This window comes from Choristoneura fumiferana, chromosome 2 (genome assembly GCF_025370935.1).
Source record: "Choristoneura fumiferana chromosome 2, NRCan_CFum_1, whole genome shotgun sequence".
Classification (NCBI taxonomy): domain Eukaryota; kingdom Metazoa; phylum Arthropoda; class Insecta; order Lepidoptera; family Tortricidae; genus Choristoneura; species Choristoneura fumiferana.
Window position 1 is genome coordinate 22,242,691 of NC_133473.1, and position 21,953 is coordinate 22,264,643.

At 37.9% G+C, this 21,953-nt stretch overlaps 1 protein-coding gene across 5 annotated transcripts in view; it reads left to right on the forward strand.

Moving 5' to 3' along the window:
- ATP8A (ATPase phospholipid transporting 8A1) overlaps window positions 1-21,953 on the forward strand; it is a 160,963-nt gene that overhangs the window by 15,399 nt on the left and 123,611 nt on the right. For 3 of the 5 annotated variants that reach the window (XM_074111163.1, XM_074111159.1, XM_074111161.1), the window contains exons 1-2: window positions 3,627-3,760; window positions 19,947-20,297. The exons of 1 other annotated variant lie outside the window; for it this stretch is intronic. In XM_074111163.1, coding sequence (XP_073967264.1) covers window positions 20,174-20,297 — 124 coding nt within the window. In that variant the 5' untranslated portion in view covers window positions 3,627-3,760; window positions 19,947-20,173. Of the gene's footprint in view, window positions 1-3,625; window positions 3,761-19,946; window positions 20,298-21,953 lie in introns of those variants that run through there. One more of the 5 variants, XM_074111160.1, reaches the window with a different exon arrangement.

Consider the following 21,953-nt stretch of genomic DNA (forward strand, 5'->3'; position numbering starts at 1 on the left):
CCGACATCCATTGATTTATTGTGTTCGGCTTGCGACGCGCATTGCCAGTAAATTCACTGCCAATATTACTGCAACGTCACTCTATAACAATTACAATTGAGTTATTTGAGTAGGTAAGTATACGGGCTTTAGTTAAGAAAACTTAATTGATTATTTTGTGTTACGAAAGTTACATCGATAAAAAAACACTGCTGCTGGTGGAGGAACTGCGTGAACACGCATATTCTGCATAAACTTAGTCGCTGAACATTAGTTGCTCAGTTTGATGAGTATGATCTATGTTTTAATTATTTGCTCGTATAACAGGCCAAAAAGCCGTGGTGGCCTAGTGGTTTGACCTATCGCCTCTCAAGCAGAGGGTCGTGGGTTCAAACCCCGGTTCGCACCTCTGAGTTTTTCGAAATTCATGTGCGGAATTACATTTGAAATTGACCACGAGCTTTGCAGTGAAGGAAAACATCGTGAGGAAACCTGCACCAACCTGCGAAGCAATTCAATGGTGTGTGTGAAGTTCCCAATCCGCACTGGGCCCGCGTGGGAACTATGGCCCAAGCCCTCTTGTTCTGAGAGGAGGCCTGTGCCCAGCAGTGGGACGTATATAGGCTGGGATGATTACAGGCCACACCCGGTATTTAAGCCCTTGAATGTGAAGAACCCTAAAAATTTTTTATTTTACGCTGCGATCTAAGTGTGTAAGGTTTTTTTTTCATAAACAACTATATAAATATATCGTAAGCGTTGAGTAATACAGTAAGTAATCACTGGCAATAAACCTCCGGCTCTGCAAAAACTTATATGCTTTGTTATATAAAATCTCTCTCAAAGTATACAAAAACCGGCCAAGAGCGTGTCGGACACGCCCGGAATAGGGTTCCGTAACCATTACGAAATACGAAATACGGGATTTTATACGGAATCTTCCATAGTTTAGGTATATTTAATACCTTAGGCTGCTTTTTACTCTTAAACTACTAATAATTCTCAAGCAAGCTTAGCCGTTATAGTTTTCCTTGAAAGTTTGATATACCTACTTACTTACTACCATTCTGAATTTTTTCAAATTTTTCCATCCACCGGTTTAGATTTTAGTGGGGGAACGCTAGATTTTAATGAAAACACACTTTACACTTTAAAGTTGAATATTTCGCAAACAAATCACTGAATCGAAAAATCGTCTTAGCAAACCCCTAATGGCTTTAAAAGACTTATCAAACGATACCCCACACTATAGGGTTGGATGAGAAAAAAAATCACCCCCACTTTACGTCTATGGGAGGTACCCTAAAAAAAATTTTTTTTAAATTAATATTGTACCATTTGGTCGGCATAGTTCACATATATCCTTGCAAAATTACAGCTTTCTATCATTGATAGTCCCTGAGCAAAGCCGCGGATGGACGGACAGACATGGCGAAACTATAAGGGTTCCGTTTTTGCCATTTTGGCTCCGAAACCGTAAAAAGCACGTTTTCTCTCCCTATAGCCCAAGTATATCGTTGCTTAATCTCAATCGCTCGCTTCCTCGGCAACGAACTCAAAAGAAATGTTTTATAAAATAACGCACTAAAAATCAATACGTAAAAAATAAGGCAAGTTCGCCTATGAACCACAAAGTGCCTAGTAGAACCACATGTTCTAAAGATAATGGTGTAGAAGGCAATTGCCCACTTTCAGTGTTTAGCAGTAACACAATAGTTTACTACAACATATAAACGCATATTGCTTGTATCATTGACAATCATAATATATATAATCTAGGTTTTAATTAATAAAGATGGCTCTGTATTACGCACACTGTCGTGTTATTGACCACCACGTCCTTACTTATAATATTAAGCAGTTCTAAAAGTATTAAAAATAATAATATTCGTATATTTCAGATACTATAGTGAAAAAAAAACATATTAGATTAGTTACATTTAGGCTCAACATAATGAATTTAATTAGATAATTGATTTCTATGATTAATTTTATTGTAATGGCATGACGGTTTCGTGAAACAGAAGTTAAAGAGTAGTTGATATACTTTGAACATAAAACTACCGTGAGACTCACTCATATTAAATGATATTGTAACGGATAACTCACGTCTTAAACCGAGTTTAGCTCGACATCGCGCGAGCAGAGCGGTGGCGCGTAGTGTGCGTGTTGCGGCAGCCGCCGAGTCGCGTGCTCCTGAGAAGAAGGGCTACCAAATAGCCCGAACCATGTCGAGCTAAACTCGGTTTAAGACGTGAGTAATCCGTTACAATATCATTTAATATAGTTGATGAAGTTACCATATATTAGAAACTGCGACGATATGCGACCGCGAAAAGGCCAATCTATTGATGAATCGATAATTAAAATTATTCCCATCTTATGGCAAATATTTCTAGGGTGGGAAGTAAAAAAATCATAGTAAACACCCCCGCTGCTGTGTCGTTCGGATTTCTATGAACTTGGTGGAACTTGGACTAAACACTGCCGTGTCGGAATATCGAAGTGAAGAGGCTCCGAGCACTCATTCTAGTCGAAGATCAAAGTGATTCTGGAGTAGGCGTTTTAAGGCTTTGTGAAAACAAATCCATAATGTCTTTAAGTAAAAAAAAGAAATGTTTTTAGCTATTTTTTAGCTATCTTCGTTTATCATGATCGTACTAATATTAGGGTTCCGTAGCCAAAATGGCATAAACGGGACCCTTATAGTTTCGCCATGTCGTCTGTCTGTCTGTCTGTCTGTCCGTCCACGGCTTTGCTCAGGGACTACCAATGCTAGAAAGCTGTAACTTTGCACGAATACTCGTATACCGATTTTTCGATTCAGTGATTTGATTTCAAAATATTCAACTTTAAAATGCAAATTTTCATTAAAATCGAACGTCACGTTCCATAGGAATTCAATAAAATCCTAGATTTTCATTTCGACTGCCAGATAATTTAGTTTAAAAGTTTAGTAGTCATAAAATAGAAGAATAGAAGTTTTTTGTCCCAAATAAAATAAATTTATTCGGCAATTAGTGCCGTGGCCCATCATTTGTCAAGTCACGATCCAAATTTAATAATAAATAAATAATGTCCATGAGCTCAAAACAACAGTCAATTTTTAAGCAGTAGTGTAAAAACCTACCATTACCCCATCAAACTGCAATAACTACCCTTTCAAATAGGCGTCAATCGAAATCCTACTAATATTATAAATTGCTGCCTGTGCTTGCACGCTTTATCATAGTAGGTAGTATCTTTTGGAATAACAAATACTACTCGCAAATAATAAATACTATAGGAATAAATATTACTTAACTACCACGGATATAAAACCGCAGAACGGATTTGGAAGAAAAGACATAATGTAGTAGCTAAACGTTGAAAGGAAAAATATCGTAGCATATAGCTATAAAAGGTCACGATCAAAACTTAATATTGAATTATACGGAACACGCATATCCTGACATGACAATTGTATTAGACCACTTATTAAAAATCGATTCGTTCATGTCGGTACATTCCATGATAAAAGCCACAACCGAATCAAAACGCTGCAACTTTTCATTTTAATTAGCTTACAATACACACTCAATTTACAGAACTCAAGGAAAAGCGGGGAAAGCTCGATGGGAAAGCTCCGGGCGAGCTTAAAGCTCAGTGCGAGACAGCGGCGCGAGCAAGCCGCCCGCCTGACGCCCGGGCAAAGTTATACGAGAACCGCTAACTTTACCCATTTAATGGGTAATTTAATTAAGGTAACTTTGTAAAGTGCAGTGACTGTCGTCGTTGTTTGGTTTGTGGATTGTTTTATCGTTAGATGAATGTTTTTAGCGTCTATTTGATTGTTGAGGTTGTATATTCTTGTTTTATCAAAGCCACGTTGGTCCACGGTATGTATTATTAATAGGTGCGTGGTATAAATGCTTGAGTTCACTGAGTATTGAAATTAAAAGTTGGTTTTATTCTATTGGTAATCAGTAAAAAAAAACACTAACTCGCGTGTATTTTGAACGCAACACCATTTTTAAGATCCGCTTACGATATTGTTCTATTACTGTTTTCTAATTTCAAAAAACTTCAATTAGGTTTAATCTAATGCGATTTAACTGAAAAAGAAAACTAATGTCCGAGCCACTGGTAGTCGCTGTACCAGTAGTTGTCATCCGTCATTTTATGTCATTAGCAATAGTATGCAGTACTAAATATCATCTTTCGTGTTTTAAAGTGTCAAGCACTGGGACATGTAACTAATATATTTGTCTGACCGGTTCTGAGATACTCATATTTTTTAAACAGATTTACAATGTTATTAATGACTTACATAACAAGTATAATAATACACATGTAATAATCCTTTATATTTCCTAACCCCTATTCACATTGAGCCATGAATTAAACTTTTGAATCACTTACAAAGTAGATTCAATCTTTGCCCATAGCCAACATTTCAGAAAGCAAACTAACAAGACGTCTAACTTTCTCCTTCCCGCAACTGAGTGTATGAAACTTCGACTAACTAACTCACTCGTGAATGGAAATGAATGAATACTTCGCCTGTTGCTTCTTTGTAGTACTTATTTGTAGTTTACTAGCTTTTTACAGGCTTTTATTTGACAAGGTTGTTTGTTATTGAGTCAAATCTTGCAAGTTCATTTTGATCCACTTGCAGTAGTCGGATTGACTTGAAATTTGGCATACATGATTAAATGACAATGCAAGTACAATAACAGGCAAAAAAGCGTGTATTTAACATGTTTTAAAAAAAAACTTATTATTATTACACCTATTTATTAGATACATGATTAATATAAAAGGGAAAGGGGTAGAAAAATATCACCGTTTTTATTTCCTCGGTGCACGGATATGTAGCCAATTTCCAATGCGTTTAATTTTGTGATTTCATAACCTGTGGAATGGCAGCGCCATATTTAAAATTTACTGTCAAGCGGCGCGGCCATTTTGAAAAAATCTTTCTTGACTGCAGTGACACCTACGAATTAATTTCGCGAATTCGCGAATTTTATTAAAAATATCACCAAAAAAAAACTACTTTAATTTTATAGATAAGCCTTACAGTGATAGTTTAGCATAAAATGGCATATCTAATTAAATAACAATGAATGACCTTCAATTTCTGTGAACTTTATTATTCATTAATCAAATATCTGATAACCAAATTTTTCTCAGTCATGTATTAAATAACTATAATTACAAAATAAAACAATTACCTGTAAGAAACACTGATTTATTTCGTAAATATTAATTTATTTACGAAACAAAGCCCTTTATAGTCTTTCAATATCAAATAATAGTATAATACGAGGTTTCCAAAAAATACCAGCGCACGGCAGCGGCCACACAGTGAAACTTGAGTAAACGATAAGAACGAAATTTCTTCCGTAGTGTTGTCGCGGCCGTAATAAATGCCATCCTTGTCTATTTATGAACGCATTCGCAAGAATAAGCAAGCGCAGATATAGTCTACCAGTTTATATTGTTTAGTGAAATACGTCACCCGCAACGACCGGGAGCCGGTCGCTTGCCACTCAAGGGTTTTTGACAGCGTCCGGGAATGCCGGTCGCCTGCCAAACAAAGGCGTGTCCGGGACCCGGACGCTTGCCACTCCAAGGGATATATACCTACCTACACAGTAATTCGTGAAATTACGATAGTTAATCAGCGACAGATAAATCGTTCGCGGTTTTCGCTCGCTGACTGTAATTAATACGTGCACTTTTTAAATTTGTACTTAAGTATCTTGAATAATTAAAATAAAAAGTGAAATTTTATTTATTAATTATAAGCATTCTTCTTGGCAATGATAGCGTTTCCGAAAGTTTAAGAAGTTTATTTATTAAATGTTTTTTATTTCCTCGAAGTGGTCGTGAAAAGCACAATGTTTAGTCTCGACCAAAAGTGCAATAGATGAACTTAGTATCATACTCGTTCATCTACTTATTTTCCACCCTCTACAACGATGTACTATTTTTTATCCTTTTTTCCTTTGGTAGTACGAAATCCTAAAAATAGAGACGCTAAATAAATTCGGCCACTTAAAACTGACGTTTATAAGGGATTACCAAATGTTTGCGATTCGCATAGTCCAAGATATGCAAATATCAATTAGAGTAACGTGAACCCGCCAGTCGCGTGCCGGAGCGGCGTTACACCGGCACCGCCTATAGGTATAGAGAATGAAAAGGTTGCATCTAACATTTCCAGGTAGTTCTAAATTTTGTCTCAGCTAGCTCACTTAGAGTTAATATTCCTACTCCGTTAGTGTTGTTGGAACTATATTCTCCTGGATTAGACGGGTCTTAACTTTTGATAAGTTATGCAGAATGTTTGACAGTTGTGTCGGCGACGGACCGAAAGGGAAAAACCACTCGATTCTTTATCATTGACAAGGCAGCCATTAGGCTGCGTTTCTACTAGAGATGTGTGTCATGAAGCAATAGCAAAGCTTCATTTACCTGTCCTCGCGGATCTATTTCTCTAGTGGAAACAGCTTGGCGGAGCGAGGATAGGTAAATGAAGCGTTCCTATTGGTTCATGACAAGCACATTCCTCGCACATCTCTCCCGTCCCTCTCACCCTCGTATTAAATAGTATAAGTGTCAGAGGGACGGAACAACACGAACTTTGATTTTCGAATTTTGGAGTAGCCCCGCTGGTATACCACGCGCCATATAAATCTGCCTAAAAGTTCATTACTTAATACTAAGTTTTGACGCGTTAATTTTTTTATGCGACGTCTTTATGTTACCCCCGGATCGTGTTCGAATCGCTTAACGGTGCCTATTCAATTATTGGAATTATACCTTTATAGTTTTTGTGGTACTAGTCGTGGCAATGAACTTTTATGCTGGCACTTCACTTGGCATATTCGCAGAAATATTTGCGTGTGTGAAAGAGATGCACTATTTCGTTGCTAGCGTGAGTGACGGAGATGTCATTAACGCAACGCGAATACGCAATACCAAGTGAAGTGCCACCATTAGGCAAAGTTAGGCGGCGGTAGGTATATGTAGAAACGCATCCTTTTAGACACCTAATTTCTCAGTACCTACCCCTTACGAGTACTCGATTTGTGGTGGCTACATGTTTGTTGAGATAGTTTATATTAGGAGGTTTTTGGTTATTTTATAATTGTTTTTCTCCATTTTCACCGGCGCAGATTAGCTCTAAGTATGTGATTAAACTAAAAATACTTCTCCTTTCCCTGCATAACTGAAATGCAACTGTTTTTCTTTTACACTACTTGTTTTGTTTTTATTGCAAGTAGGTATATTTTTAGTCAAAATACCACGCACATGACTTATCACGCTAACACACACGAGTAATATTTATTTTTTAGTGAGCGAGTGTTATTTGAAAAAAGCCGTCGTGGCCTAGTGGTTTGACCTATCGCCTCTCAAGCAGAGGGTCGTGGGTTCAAACCCCGGCTCGCACCTCTGAGTTTTTCGAAATTCATGTGCGGAATTACATTTGAAATTCACCACGAGCTTTGCGGTGAAGGAAAACATCGTGAGGAAACCTCCACAAACCTGCGAAGCAATTCAATGGTGCGTGTGAAGTTCCCAATCCGCACTGGGCCCGCGTGGGAACTATGGAACAAGCCCTCTTGTTCTGAGAGGAGGCCTGTGCCCATCAGTGGGACGTATGTGGGTAAGGCCGCGAATTTTGACCAATTTGGACGTTTCAAATTTGGAACGCTGATAAAAAAAAACTGATAACACCTAGAGGTTTAATTTTTTTTTATTATATGACACGATATAAACTCTCAAGGTCGCAAATGAGATAATTGATTTAAACCCTTTTAAAAAAATAATAAAAATATATTACCGTCCAAAACGTAACGAAAATTGACTATTTTTTTTTGACCACGAGTACTTAATACCTTATTATTTTCATGCTATTTAACTTCTCATGATCATGATTTTGCTTAAACAAAATTTTATGATATAAACGATAGTCCTACCGATTGCGGAATCATGATAATCAAATAATTTTCATGTTTTATATTTATTTCTTTTCACGTGCCAAAAAACCACGTTTTCGTTACGAATACTTAGGTGACGCTTAATTAAGCTACCTTTAACGCCAATTTCGGTAGAAATTTGTTTTTGTACACTGGCAACTAATACTCTAATAGGGCAACATCGATGAGATAAATAAATCTCATCAGTTTGTTGACAAACAGCCATCAAAAGTGACGCGGAGGTTTTTTTTCGAAAAAACGTCGAAAGTGCTTGTTCGATTTGAAGGGTAAGTAGTCATTATTTTTAACTGGTTGTTTTTTCATACGATAGGGTAATCTTTTCCATGTAAGTGGCATGTGTTATTATGTTCAAAATGTCGTTATTCACCATGATAAACGATTTTTTGTATAAAATACGTTACACTTTCGTTACGATTACGTTACATTTTTACAAAATGCTACGTATTTTGTACATAACGTAACGAAAAAATGTGGTAAAGGGAAGTTCACACAGAAAAATTCTAACTTACAGCACAGTAAGTTAGTTAGATGGATATTTTGAAGTTAAATAAATTTTAATCTGTAGGTGCAGGGATCGGCACAAGAGAATTGTGGCGAGTTCTGTGTTCACGTCCTGCTACATGCATAGCGTATTTAAAGTGAGAGACAAACGGAGAGATTCACTTACCTACTTAGTTCATTTGTTACCTAAACTTAATAATCATAATAATTTTTTTCCAAAAACATCTTTTTACATTGTCCACTTAACTAAGATACTACTTCCTAAATGGTAAAACCTGTGATTTAGGGTTTTGGCCATTTCTTTGAGGTATTTTAATAGCTTGTACAGTCGAAGTCACAAGCATGCTCACAACTAGGTGGTAGGACCTTGTGCAAGGTCCGCCCGGATTGCTACCACCATCTTCCTCGCTAATCCTGCCGTGAAGCAGCAGTGCTTGCACTGTTGTGTTTCGGCGTGGTGAGTAAGACAGCCGGTGAAATTACTGGCACGTGAGGTATCCCATCATAGGCCTCTAGGTTGGCAACGCGTCTGCAATACCCCTGGCGTTGCAGATTTTATGGGCGGTGGTGATCTCTTACTCATTTGATCGTTTGCCATCCAGTCGAATAAAAAAAAACCACATCCAAATTCGTTATGCTTATAAATGTGCACCTTATTGGCAGTGTTAGAGAGGCATGTAAAGATACACTTTTGGAAAGATGTTCGTCAACTAGAGGGTACTTCTACTTCCACATTCTCATGTTTAGCTCTATAGATCTCATATAGGACAGATTTAAGATCAGTATCGTCAGAAAGTTTTAGTAAAAATAAAAACTTCACTTTATTATATGACATGTATTTTTTTTTCATACATACGTTATCTAATGGGAATTTTTACCAGTTTGATCTCGGCTTTATAAAAATTTGCGTTACGTTTTATGGTAACGTCACGTATTTTTTTTATGTTATTTCTATGTCACATTGGTTAAAATTCGCGGCCTTACCCATGTAGGCTGGGATGGTGGATGGAGTGTTATTTACTCGTGTGTTAACCTACGGTGTCAGCGAGATAAGTCCTGTGCGTGGTATTTTGACTATGAGTAAAAACCACGAAAGTTTAAGACATTATTATGTATATTTTTTATTAGAGCAGTAAGAAATTTGCTCTTATGAGCAGTTTTTGCCACTGAGCCACGGCCCTTTGGCATCATCGAGTGCAAATGATATGAAAGTCGCGATTTGTATCCCTGCAACATTTAATATATACTACGGTTTGCCATGACATCTAGTCTTTGACGATCAAATACTAGTGATATTACGATTATTTGCATTCATTTATCACACAGGGAGTCTGTATATCCACACATGAGATAGTTTGTTTGTTTGTTTATACTCTTTACCTACTGTACAAAAAGGAAAAACAATAAGGTTGGAGATTGTTGTTCTCTTTCAAGAAAATGTCAATATCTATACTTATTTGTATTGATATCAGGAAAAACCAATTAGAAAAGTTGAAACCCTCGCCGCAGTTTCAAGTTTCAATATCCCATATTTTATAATAAGCAGCAGCACCTATTTTAATGAAACTTACCTAGAAACCATCTCGATTAAATTTGATTTCGATTAAAAATTTCATCAAAATCAGTCCGGTGTTGTGTATGTATCAGTCTTACGTTGTTGTAGATTATTTTTATAATATCTACTTAACACAAGTAATCGCTTCTTAAATTAATGATTTATAGAGCAAACCCTTCAAATAAATTGCGAGTTAATCCAATAACTAAGGCTTTGGCCACAGAATAATTAAGTACTTACTGCTTTAGAAAAACAAAGGATGAAATGAACGCAATTGTTTCGCAATCACGTATCGTAGGTACCTAGTCTCGGGACCGGCACAGAAGCCTCGTGTTCCAACTCCTATTGACATATAGTAGATATACATAGTATTGGCCGTGTTGTATGGAACTAGGGAGGATTAATTTTCCCAAGCGATGTTGTCTCGAGGGATCCATTGTTATGTAATTAATGTACTGCAAGGCACATTAATGGTAGTTTGCTACACTGTTTCGTAAGATGCAGAAATGAATCTTGTTGCGATGGACGGAGAGATGATGTTACATTGATAAAAAAAAATGATCTCGTTTTACTTTAAACTATCCTGCCTACATATGCCTACAACTTTACTGCGAACAATTTGCTTATCATTATTCCGTGGTAGGATAAAAACTTGTATGTCAACTTCAACACTATTTTCATAAGTTGTTTTGCATTGTGTCATAAACAATACGACATTGGCAGTCTGTAAGTACCTATTGAGCAACGGGTGTTACCGTATTAGGTAAATACCCGATGAACTGCTCAAATTATAACTCAGATTAATTTTAAACGGTTACCATGAAAGAGCAACACATTGTCATCGAAAATTCTATTAATCCCCGCTTTTGCCCCACGATATTATATTTTGGGATAAAATCCTACGCTTTTTATCTAAATTGTAACACTTTGACTGAATGAAAAAGGTGGGTAGGACATACATGAAATCAAAGGTCAAAGATCTTAACGAAAATATCGTACGTAAGTTACTTACACTCCCGGGATTTGGAGAAAGTAATTTTACTTTCTAGAAAGATTACGCTTTTATAATGCAAAACCTTACAAGATAGTAAAACAAACACAGACTATAAAACACAACAGTATAAAAAAAACACAAACAATTCTATTAATAAAAAAAACAGAAGTAATTCATGTTTTTTTTTGGTAAAAAAATTTAAGACAAGAAATCAATAATTTATATTCCGTCGGCTCACCCGATAAAAGTTCAAAGGTCAGGGGGCTACTATACGAAATTCGAAAATCGAAGATCGAATCGTAGCGCTCCTCTGTCACTCTCGCATTGAATAACAAATAAGCGTCAGCGGGACGGCAAGAGCAAGAGACGAAGTTCGAATTTCGCACTTCTCGATACTTGAAGTTCGTGCCGTACCGTCCCTCTCGCTCTCGTATTAAATAGTATAAGTGTCAGACGGACCGCACGACACGAACATCGAGTTTCGTAGTAGCCCTGCAAAGAGGGGAGCGAAAGAGCATTTCTGGGAGCCTTATCATTTTATTGCGTACCTGCTGCGCCTTCGGCGTAATAAAGATACACCTCTATTATATTTTCTGAACAACGACAATAGTGGGGTCTACTGAGGTAATGCGTGAGAATTTTTCGGGCAAGCAAATGTGCAGTAGTAAACGGTGTTATGGATTACTAGATGTTACCCGCGGCCTCATACGGTAACCATAAGGTAAAGCAGTTGAATTGTAACTAAATTCATATAGGAATTAAAAAAATGTAGCCAATTGCTAGTCGAGCTTGCGCACGAAGTCCGTCCGTGAAAATACTATATACCTTATACACAAAATTAAAACAAAAAAACTAGTTTATACAGCTGCTGACAGACAAATTACCGAGTTACTTTTTCCTACCTTTTTTAGTATTTTTCGATTTGTAGTAAGTAGGTATTATATTTATGTATAATATTATTAGGCATTCGTAGTTTGAGATTTGTATATTGAAACGAAAATAATATTGTTTTTTACATATTATATAATAACCGATGTCCCTCTGATAGTTACTGTCCGACACATCTTAAAAACCGTCGATCCATTTAGTCTACAGAGAGGATCAAAGAAATATACATACATTTGAAGTGCCGAAAATATGTATACAGGACTTTATTGCCTGAACAATTAAGGTCGTGCATTTTTTGCACTTTGGTTGTATTCATATCTTTGTTGCTGACTGTACGTACGCTCGAAAAACATAATCTTCTTTCTTCGGTCAGGTAAAAATCAAGTATGTGCCCCAACCGCCCACTGAAACCAGAATAACTACCTAATGCCAAGCCAACTCGTACACTCTAACCCCTTATTCATAAACGACAATCAAACCTATTTTAGTTAAAATGCCGCTAAATTCGTTTGTCCTTATCTGTCACTTCGACATTTGTATTTGTTAGAAAGGGACAAAGCATTTGTTAGTTAACATAGGCTTGTTAAGTTTTATGAATAAGGGGGTAAGTTTGTAACCATGTTAGAACTTACCTCTTCCCATTTTATGGGTGACTCGTACGCGCCGCTTACTCCAGCTTTTTAACCCCCAACGCAAAAAGAGGGGTGTTGTAAGTTTGACGGCTATGTGTGTCTGTACGTCTGTGGCACCGTAGCTCTTAAACGGGTAGACGATTAGAATGCGGTTTTTTTACTTGAAAGCAAGTTTTCTAGCGATGGTTCTTAGACATTTTTTATTAAAATCGGTTCATCCGTTTTTGAGATATTGAACTTTGAAGTAGCAAAGTCGGGGGTTTTCCGACTTTTTGTTGATTAGGTTATCTAGCAGAATAGGGCTCTAAGGTATTCAAATTGGAATAGGTAGCAATAAAACATGTACAATGTATTTTTCACACCTCTCCTTTAGAAAAGTAACTTATCCTCCCTGACGAGAGGGAGCAAAGTGCAACTTTTCTGTTCAAGGCTTTTCTAAGTATTTTATTGCAAATGCCATTTTTTGAAGTTGATAATTGTAAAGCCACGCCATTTTCTATGCTGGTTGATCTTTAATAATATTTAGAATTTGTTTTTTTCAAGTTTCTTAATGCTCGGTGTGAAAAGTTGTATGAGCCACTCGGGAGCAAAATTATTTTCATCTTGGGCGTTAACACTTGAATCCCTCATTACGCTCAGGAATCTACTTTAGAATCCCTCGCTACGCTCCCTCCCTCGCTCGCTACATGTACAATGTACGCCCTCGCCGTAAATACAACATTTTGCTCCCTTGTGACACAAATAACTATTAATGAACTAAAAACAATCACTTTGCTCACCCGCGATGATAGCTAACGTCTATGCAATAAATGTGTATTCATGCAGTTCCTCCACCTCCATACTATAATATTTTTTTGTTAAAAATTACATTTTTAATACAAGCTTTTTGTCGACTGTACTTTTTGTAGATTGTAGTTGCATTGTCATTCAAACTAAAGTTCCGTACCAAATCCCAAAAAGAGTTTTTTCTCTGCGGAGACGATCCTGCCGGACTACCAGGATTCACTACCAGATTATTGAATTGTCACCAGATTTACATAAGTAAGCCAAATTTCAAGTCAGTCGGACCACTGGAAGTAGGTCAAATTTAGCTTCCAAGATTTTGACCTAACAAATAAATAAATAAACAAATAGGCAAGCTAAAGAAAAGCTGGTAACATACACACAAATCACACAAACCCGTCTATCACCACCACGGCACTACACGACGCGTTTCGAACTAAAAAAAAACATCCAGAAATGGTAGTGTCCTAAATAATTTCTAATTAAAATGTCTGTTAGTTTATCAGGAAATATCGGACAAGATTCGGAGAGGATTCTTCGTGCTGTTTGAAGGGTTCCATGTGCAGGTATATGTTAAAGATTAATTGTAAGTGTTTTTAGATTTTTGTCTCGACGCAAATTCTGATATTTCAGTAAATACAAATAGCGGGTTTAGAAAATTCAAACAGCTTAATAAACTGCAAGGGTCGTTTTCCGAACGTTTCAACCACCTGACTTAGTGGTCACATTTTTACGAATTGGCTGTAGATTTTTATATCGTTTTTGATTATTTCTTAGAGATCCAGTACTTTTACCAGATGACTGAATACTGTATCAGAATCTTCTGCCATTTCTACAGAAAAGTATCTATGAAAATTATTAGAAACAAACGCTTGAATAATGATCCACAATAAATTTAAATTTTAAGCATATTGCGCATGAAAATAAATATTTTCATGTTTTAATTGGTCGTATCTTGTGACCAGCTGGTCAGTAATAGTGGATTATTGTCGTGGCCTGGAAGTAGGCAATTGCTGGCCGAGTATGAGAATTAAAAAAAATATTTTAACTAATACGAAGCCAGTAATTTCTATTCCAGCTGAGACTAATATAAAGTTTTTCTCAAAAATGGTGAAGGAAAATAACTAAATTAGAATAAACCTTTTCTCAACAAAATATAAAACGTTTCGTGTTTTCCCTTTTCTTTCATTAAAAAAAAGAGCAGGTGTATTTTTCCGCTGAAAACACCACAAGCTGTTTCAGACCCAATAAATAAAGTCCGGAGTTCGAACAAAATATCTGACACCGGCTTGGCTATTATATATATGACTTGTGCCAACATTTCCATTGCCTTTTTTAATTTAAAAAATATTGTGACTGATTGCAGGCGCGCTAATTCATTATTGTCGAGCTAGGGCGCCTGCAATCTTTCTAACTTTTTAATTTTTCGCTGACCATAAACTATGCACTTCACCTTCTGATATGTGAAGAATAATGTCAACTTGCACGGACTTTTTTGAGAAAATAAAACCCGACTGATGGAAACATCGGACGGAACGATAAATAGGATATGAAATGTTTCGTATGCTTCCTTTCAGGGTATTATATATTGCCACGATATTAGTTCATACACGTTTTATTGTGTTTTCATTGGTTTCATTACTTATGTAATATTTCTTCTGACATGTTTAATATTTGTAACACCTGTGTATGTTCCGGCGAAATAAATAATTTCAAACAACAAATACGGCACTCACCAGTGAAATTGGTTGGCCAAGAGTGACTAGGAGAACAAATATTTGGATAGCAATGTCTCACTTTTTTAAACATTAAGCTTTATCCAATAAATTAGCTCTCGTGAGACAAGATTTCATCATCATCATCAGCACATCATATAATAGGTACAATACAATACAATACAATAACTCTTTATTCAAAGAAAGAAAGAAAGAAAATACGATTATTTAACGCCATAAAACAAACATAGAACAAAATACAAGACACACATGACGCTAAATAGGCACACCAACACATATTAACCTGTACAGAAGACACAGGTATATACACAGAGATTTTCTGAGATAAGCAATACCTCCTTCAGAACATGCACAGACATTTCGAAAAACTCGGAGATGCGACCCCGGGTTTGACCCCATGATCCACTGATGAGAATCCATACGTCAAACCACCAGGCCACCAGCAGCTCGATCGGTTTTTCAGTGTGTTCCAGTTTCGATATATTTAATGTGAGAATGCGTTGAATCAGTGTCAGACAAAGAGCGTGTCCGACGAAAATAACGTCGTTTATCGCCGACGATTGGGTTCGGCCTTCGGCTATTTAATCGGCGGAGTCGGCCGCCGAGGGTGCGGCCGCTAATGGCCGCTCCGGCTATAATGCGAGCATGAAAGTTCCTCTGTATTGGTTTCCTGTGGTTTGCTAAACATACGTTAAACGTCAGAGATGACGCAATGGGGTCACACCATTGTCTCCCAAGTTGTTTAAAGGTTTGTAGGGTTCCCACTTTAGTTGGCAGAATTGAACTCTAAGATCACTCTGACGTTTGTCTGCCTGTCTGAAAGTTAACCCTTTGTCTCAGAAACGCGCGAGGTATCAAACTGATACCCCAATTTGCAGTCTTTATAACTTTAGTGATTTGGGTTGTATGTTGTCAAAGTTAGTATAAAAATCCTCGAAATTCGTTGAATCCTCAAAACAAGGTTTAACCACTACAACTACCATGGATGGAGTAACGAATATGCAAAATTTAAAGTCTCTATAAGTTATGATTAAATAAAAATAAACAAATAAATATCATGGGACAGTTGACACCAATTGACCTAGTCCCAAACTAAGCAAAGCTTGTACTATGGATACTAGGCAACGGATAAACATACTTATATAGATAAAATACATACTTTACATACATATTAAACATCCAACACCCTACACACAAATAGAGAATTACACAGTTAGAGTCACTTTAAATTGAAAATAGTATAATTTGCTAGCCCCATCCAGTGGGAATTTCATAAAAATCCCATCATAATTCAGCTCAGATCTTGTAAGCGTGTAAAAATTGGCTTGTAAGCGGGTGAGAAATGGCTCAGCACTTACTGGGCTGACCATACCTTGTATCAACGCTGTCTTTCACACTGACCTGACGTCTCGTGGCACGTGGGCGCGGCCTGGCGTCACCCGAGATTGCGGCGCACCTCGCCACACCCGGCGATACGGTCGCCCCTTCCGACGACATCACCATACAGGTTAACGACTGGAGTAGTCTGTGTTCAATCAAGCTCAAAGGTAATGTAATACCATGAAACTACCGTGAGACTCACTCATATTAAATATAATGACCCGGATAACTCACGTCTTAAATCGAGTTTAGCTCGACATGTTTCGGCTAATCCGTAGCCCTTCGTCTTCGGAGCAACCCGATTAGCCCGAAAACTGTCGAGCTAAACTCGATTTAAGACGTGAGTTATCCGGGTCATTATATTTAATGTAATGTAATACCTTTGATAGTGTCGAAGGTATTACATTAAATTTCTGTGTCACTGTAAATTGACACAGTGTAGGGCTCCGTTTCCACCAGAGATGTGCGAGGATGTGTTGCGAGGGATGTGTTTCTAATTAACCAATAAAACGATTCGCTTCGCTTAGAAAGCTAAAAGGATCTATAAAACTGTCGTAAGACCTGTCCTTATGTATGGCTGTGGACACTAACACAAAAAGAGGAATATCATCTCCTTGTAGCGGAAAGGAAGGTCTTGCGTAAGACCCTGGTACCTGTCAACAGAGAAGACGGCACGTGGAGGATCCGTAAAAACATAGAGATCCAGGAGCTGGTGGCTGAACCCAACATCATCGGCGTAAAAAAAATCACACAGACTTCGCTGGTTCGGCCACTTACTACGAATGGGAGAGGATCCGGCTGCCAAGAGAGCGTACGTAGGTGCGGTTGGGCGACCCAGGTACCGCTAGGAGGACAGTGTCCAGGCGGATCGGCGACGTCTTCAAGTCGACGACTGGCAAGAGGCTGCGTACGATCGGGACAAATGGCATACTCTCGGTTTCGGAGGCCAAGACCGTATTTGGGTCCCTGAGCCAAATTAGTTAGTTAGTTAACGCTTCATTTACCTATCCTCGCTCAGCACATCTCTAGTGGAAACAGCTGAGCGGAGCGAGGCGAGGTAAATGAAGCGTTTCTATAGGTTCATGACAAACACATACTTCGCAACGCCCCCTCGCACATCTCTGGTGGTCAGGAGCCTAACCAATAAAAACACTTCATTTACCCATCCTCGCACAGCACATCTCTAGTGGCAACAGCTGAGCGGAGCGAGGCGAGGTAAATGAAGCGTTTCTATAGGTTCATGACAAACACATACTTCGCAACGCATCCTTGCACATCTCTGGTGGTGACGGAGCCTAAATATATGGGACTGATTAGTACTAACATGCGTTGGATTTCGTGTCGCAAGCCTGGCACGCGGTGGGTTTTAATAGTAGATCCGCACCTTTATCATCGTCTTTTCCCACGTGTGTCAAGGGCTCTATCTTAAGCCATAAACACATCAATGCCTTAACCTAATCCGCGTCAATCGTAAAGTGCTTTCTTCCTTATCTTCCAACGCACCTCTCCACTTATCTTATCTTATCCCCGTCGGGAACATCTTCAGTCGGCATCGGAACGCGCCTCGGCTTGACGAGAACCAAATTGGGATTATGTTTGTAACTAAAGCTGTTAATACGTTAAGGTGTTAAATCGTTTGAAAGTTCGTGATTTTCAGTGGATAATCAATGTGTTTTAAACTTTTATTGTTCTCGTTTAGTTGTTGACGTGAACGATATGGGATAAAGAATTAGGGGCTGGTCGAACAAAACGAACAGAGACGGCATCACATTTATCGGTCAATTAAATTTAATTAATGGATGGTGAAACGGGGGGTTGAAAATAGTGTAAATAAAGAAAAGAAAAAAGAAAACGTTTATTCGTAAGTACAGACATCGAAATTCAGGGGTCAAAATTAAATAACAGGTAGGAGGTTTTTTTTAAATCAATAAAGTCTTTCTTTAAGTGCGTTATTATTAATTTTGAGCACAAAACATCTCTAAAGCGTATAGTTTGTCGCCAAAAGGGGTATCCTTTTGATCAAAGGTTTAACCACAAGTTACAAAAACTGCCAACAACTCAAGAAAAACATGGTGTATAAACTATGCCGATTATTTTTACTCATAAGTAACAAATACCGTTCGTGAAGCCGTGGTGGCCCAGTGGTTTGACCTATCGCCTCTCAAGCAGAGGGTCGTGGGTTCAAACCCCGGCTCGCACCTCTGAGTTTTTCGAAATTCATGTGCGGAATTACATTTGAAATTTACCACGAGCTTTGCGGTGAAGGAAAACATCGTGAGAAAACCTGCACAAACCTGCGAAGCAATTCAATGGTGCGTGTGAAGTTCCCAATCCGCACTGGGCCCGCGTGGGAACTATGGCCCAAGCCCTCTTGTTCTGAGAGGAGGCCTGTGCCCAGCAGTGGGACGTCGGACGTATATAGGCTGGGATGATGAACAAATATCGTTCGCACGTTTTGGCTATCAATTAGAGCGCTTGACTCTAACAAAAATTAGCACTTGAAAACTTAATATGAAAGATTTTTTTGACAAAACTTCGTTCTGTAATAGATTTTTTTTTCTGTTAGTGCTTTGTGCTGACTGAAATTACATTGTCATGCAATATACTCATACCTATATTACCAAACATTTAGTCAATTCAAACACTGATAGTGACAGAACTTAAAGATTTGATTTAAACAAACTAAGAACCAAACATGTAACGTTAAATGAAAGTTTGTAGTTACATAAAAATTTTACCAAAGAAACGAACCCAGAACTTTGCTTACGAATGATAACGAGAAATTAATCCTCATTTAATTACATATTGCACATTATTATATGAAATGCTTACTTTAAAATTAGGTCAGATAAATATGGAATACTATTCTAAGTGGTTTATGGGAATGTATCGATCGCATGACAACGCGGGCAACAGATATTGATCTAAATGAAAATACAAGCCGACATCACCCGGTCGTAACTTTAAAGTGAATTGAATGCTTTTTAAACCATGAAATGTGGATTGGAAATTTTGATAAGCGTTACTTTGCAAAGGTAGACGTCAGATAGACGGTCAACGAACTATAACAGGTATTTTTGACTTGCTCACTACTAACCGTGCACCGTAGTTACGTCTATGCGACACATATACGAAGTGTTAGTTAAATAACTGAAAACCTGAATGTAGTTTTTTTTTTCAGATAAAGAGTAAAATTGATTGCGCTAAACTTGAAAGCGGGTCGTAGTTACTTTTCTAAAATCCCTTTTTCACTTCTAATTATTTAGTACTGGGCATTTTTCTGTTAGTTTAGATTTTCTTCTAAAAACCGTAAAGCGGAACTAAGTACTACTCTTAGTAGTCGCTGGTGTGCAGGTTTCCTCACGACGTTTCTTTCACCGTAAAGCTCAGGTTTCCGGTTGTAATAACATTCAACCGACAATGAGTTCTACATTATAATCAATACTCTTATGCAAATTTTTCACTACTTCAAATTAATTAACACTGTATCTTCTGAATCTTCCTTAGAATTAAATTAGCATTAAAAACGAGAACATACCACTTCCGCAAACAACGATGACGCCTCGCCTTTAATATAGAAACTAAACATATCGTGTTCAAAAGGTGCTTAAACAGTGTTCAAACCAACTACCAAAAGGTGTACGATGAGCGTTGTGATCGCGTGACGCGTTGTCCATTGCGCGGCGACTTGGTGAAGGGGGGTGTTATGTGGAAAGTGAGGCAGTGATGGAAGCATGGCGTGGCCGGGGGGCTCGCCGGACTCGGTGGAGCTGGCGCTGCGGGCCGTGGGGAGCAACGACACCTTGGAAACCCTGAGCACCCCGGGGACTGCTGTGCTCGAGCCCCCGCGGATCAACAGTAAGTTTTAGTAACTAAGTTAGTACCTAAGTATTACATATCTCACGACATACGAGTAGTTTATGAGTAGTTAAGTACATTTGACATAAGTAGATGCCAGTATTTCTTTTTAAAGGAGAACAACGGCGTTATCTTCTTCTTCTTCTTCAGCGCATTTTCGCCCAGGCATAGACTTTCTCCACCCGGAGACAGACCGGGCTGTTCTATATGTCATCGGACTAAGGCGGTCTTATAATTCAACTTAACTTATTTAGAAATTTAATGACTAGCCTGTTACCCGCGACTCCACCCGCGTAGAATTCGCTTATCCCGCGGGAACTGTGCAATTTTCCGGCAAAAAACTATCCTATGTCCTTCTCCGGGACTCAAACTATCTGTATACCGAATTTCATCTAAATCGGTTCAGCGTTTTAGACGTGATGAAGTAACAAATAAACAGACTTGCAAACTTTCGCATTTATTATATTAGTGGTATCGTAGTATACAAGTGTGTTTACAGCAGGGTTTCTCAAACTTATGGCTCCACGTACCCCTGTTAAACTTTCTAGACGACAGCGAACCCCTACCCCCCCCCCCCCTCCCCCCAAAGAAAGTAATAAAAATGGCTGTTGGAGATACTAAGTTTATTTTTATTTCAATCATTATGATAATATAATGTATATTATTTATTTCATTAAAAGGTAACAAATATAGGTAAGAATCATCTTGCCAACGAAAATACAAACTGAAACAAACAACAACAAATAACAAACAAATAAGTAACAAATTTGGAGTTAAAAAATACAAAAAGACTCCAAAAATCAATCTTAATCATCTTGCCAGTCTTTGCAGCCACCATCACGTAAACCTTGTCGCGAACCCCTACCGTCGAATAGCGAACCCTAGGGGTTCGCGTACCCCACTTTGAGAAACCCTGGTTTACAGGGAGTGCCAAAGTTCCCATACTTTTCGCAAGTCATACTGTATTTTTTTCCGAATCATCGCTTGTCATAATTTTATTCCCATTGATACCTTAAAATTTTCTGAATTTTTAAATGGTCACCTATAGAATGCTCTAGGTTAGGTTAGGTTTGCTTTATAACAATTCTGAATAATTATTGGATTCAGAGAAAAAAGCGTTATGACAAACGATCATTCTGACAAACATTACATTCGGACTTTCGATAAGTATGCGAGCCGATACGGTTCCTTGTTTACATAGTATATACAGAAATAATTAAAAATTGAAAAATTGAAAATACAAACTGAAATATAGATGCACAGAAAAAAAACAGAAAAATAAGACCATCACTGGGAATCGAACCCAGGTCCTCGGTAATCCGTACCGCGTGCTATACCGCTACACCACTGATGGTCAACGGTACCGACACGAATTTCCCTATGCACCTCATATCTCAGCTTGTGTTTCTTACTTAGTCACTTAAGCAGCGACGCTAGCGACATCTATGCCGTAAGCCCTCAAACTTTTTCGGCATTCCTTTGGAACTAACCGCTCACCCGGACAAGAGATATCGTTTCTAAGCAATCAAATTAAGATTGGTTTTTTGGAATCTTTTTGTATTTTTTATTTCAATTCCAATTTTTACTTTTACGGGATGACCGTAAAAGTAAAAATTTGGAATTGAAATAAAAAATACAAAAAGATTCCAAAAAACC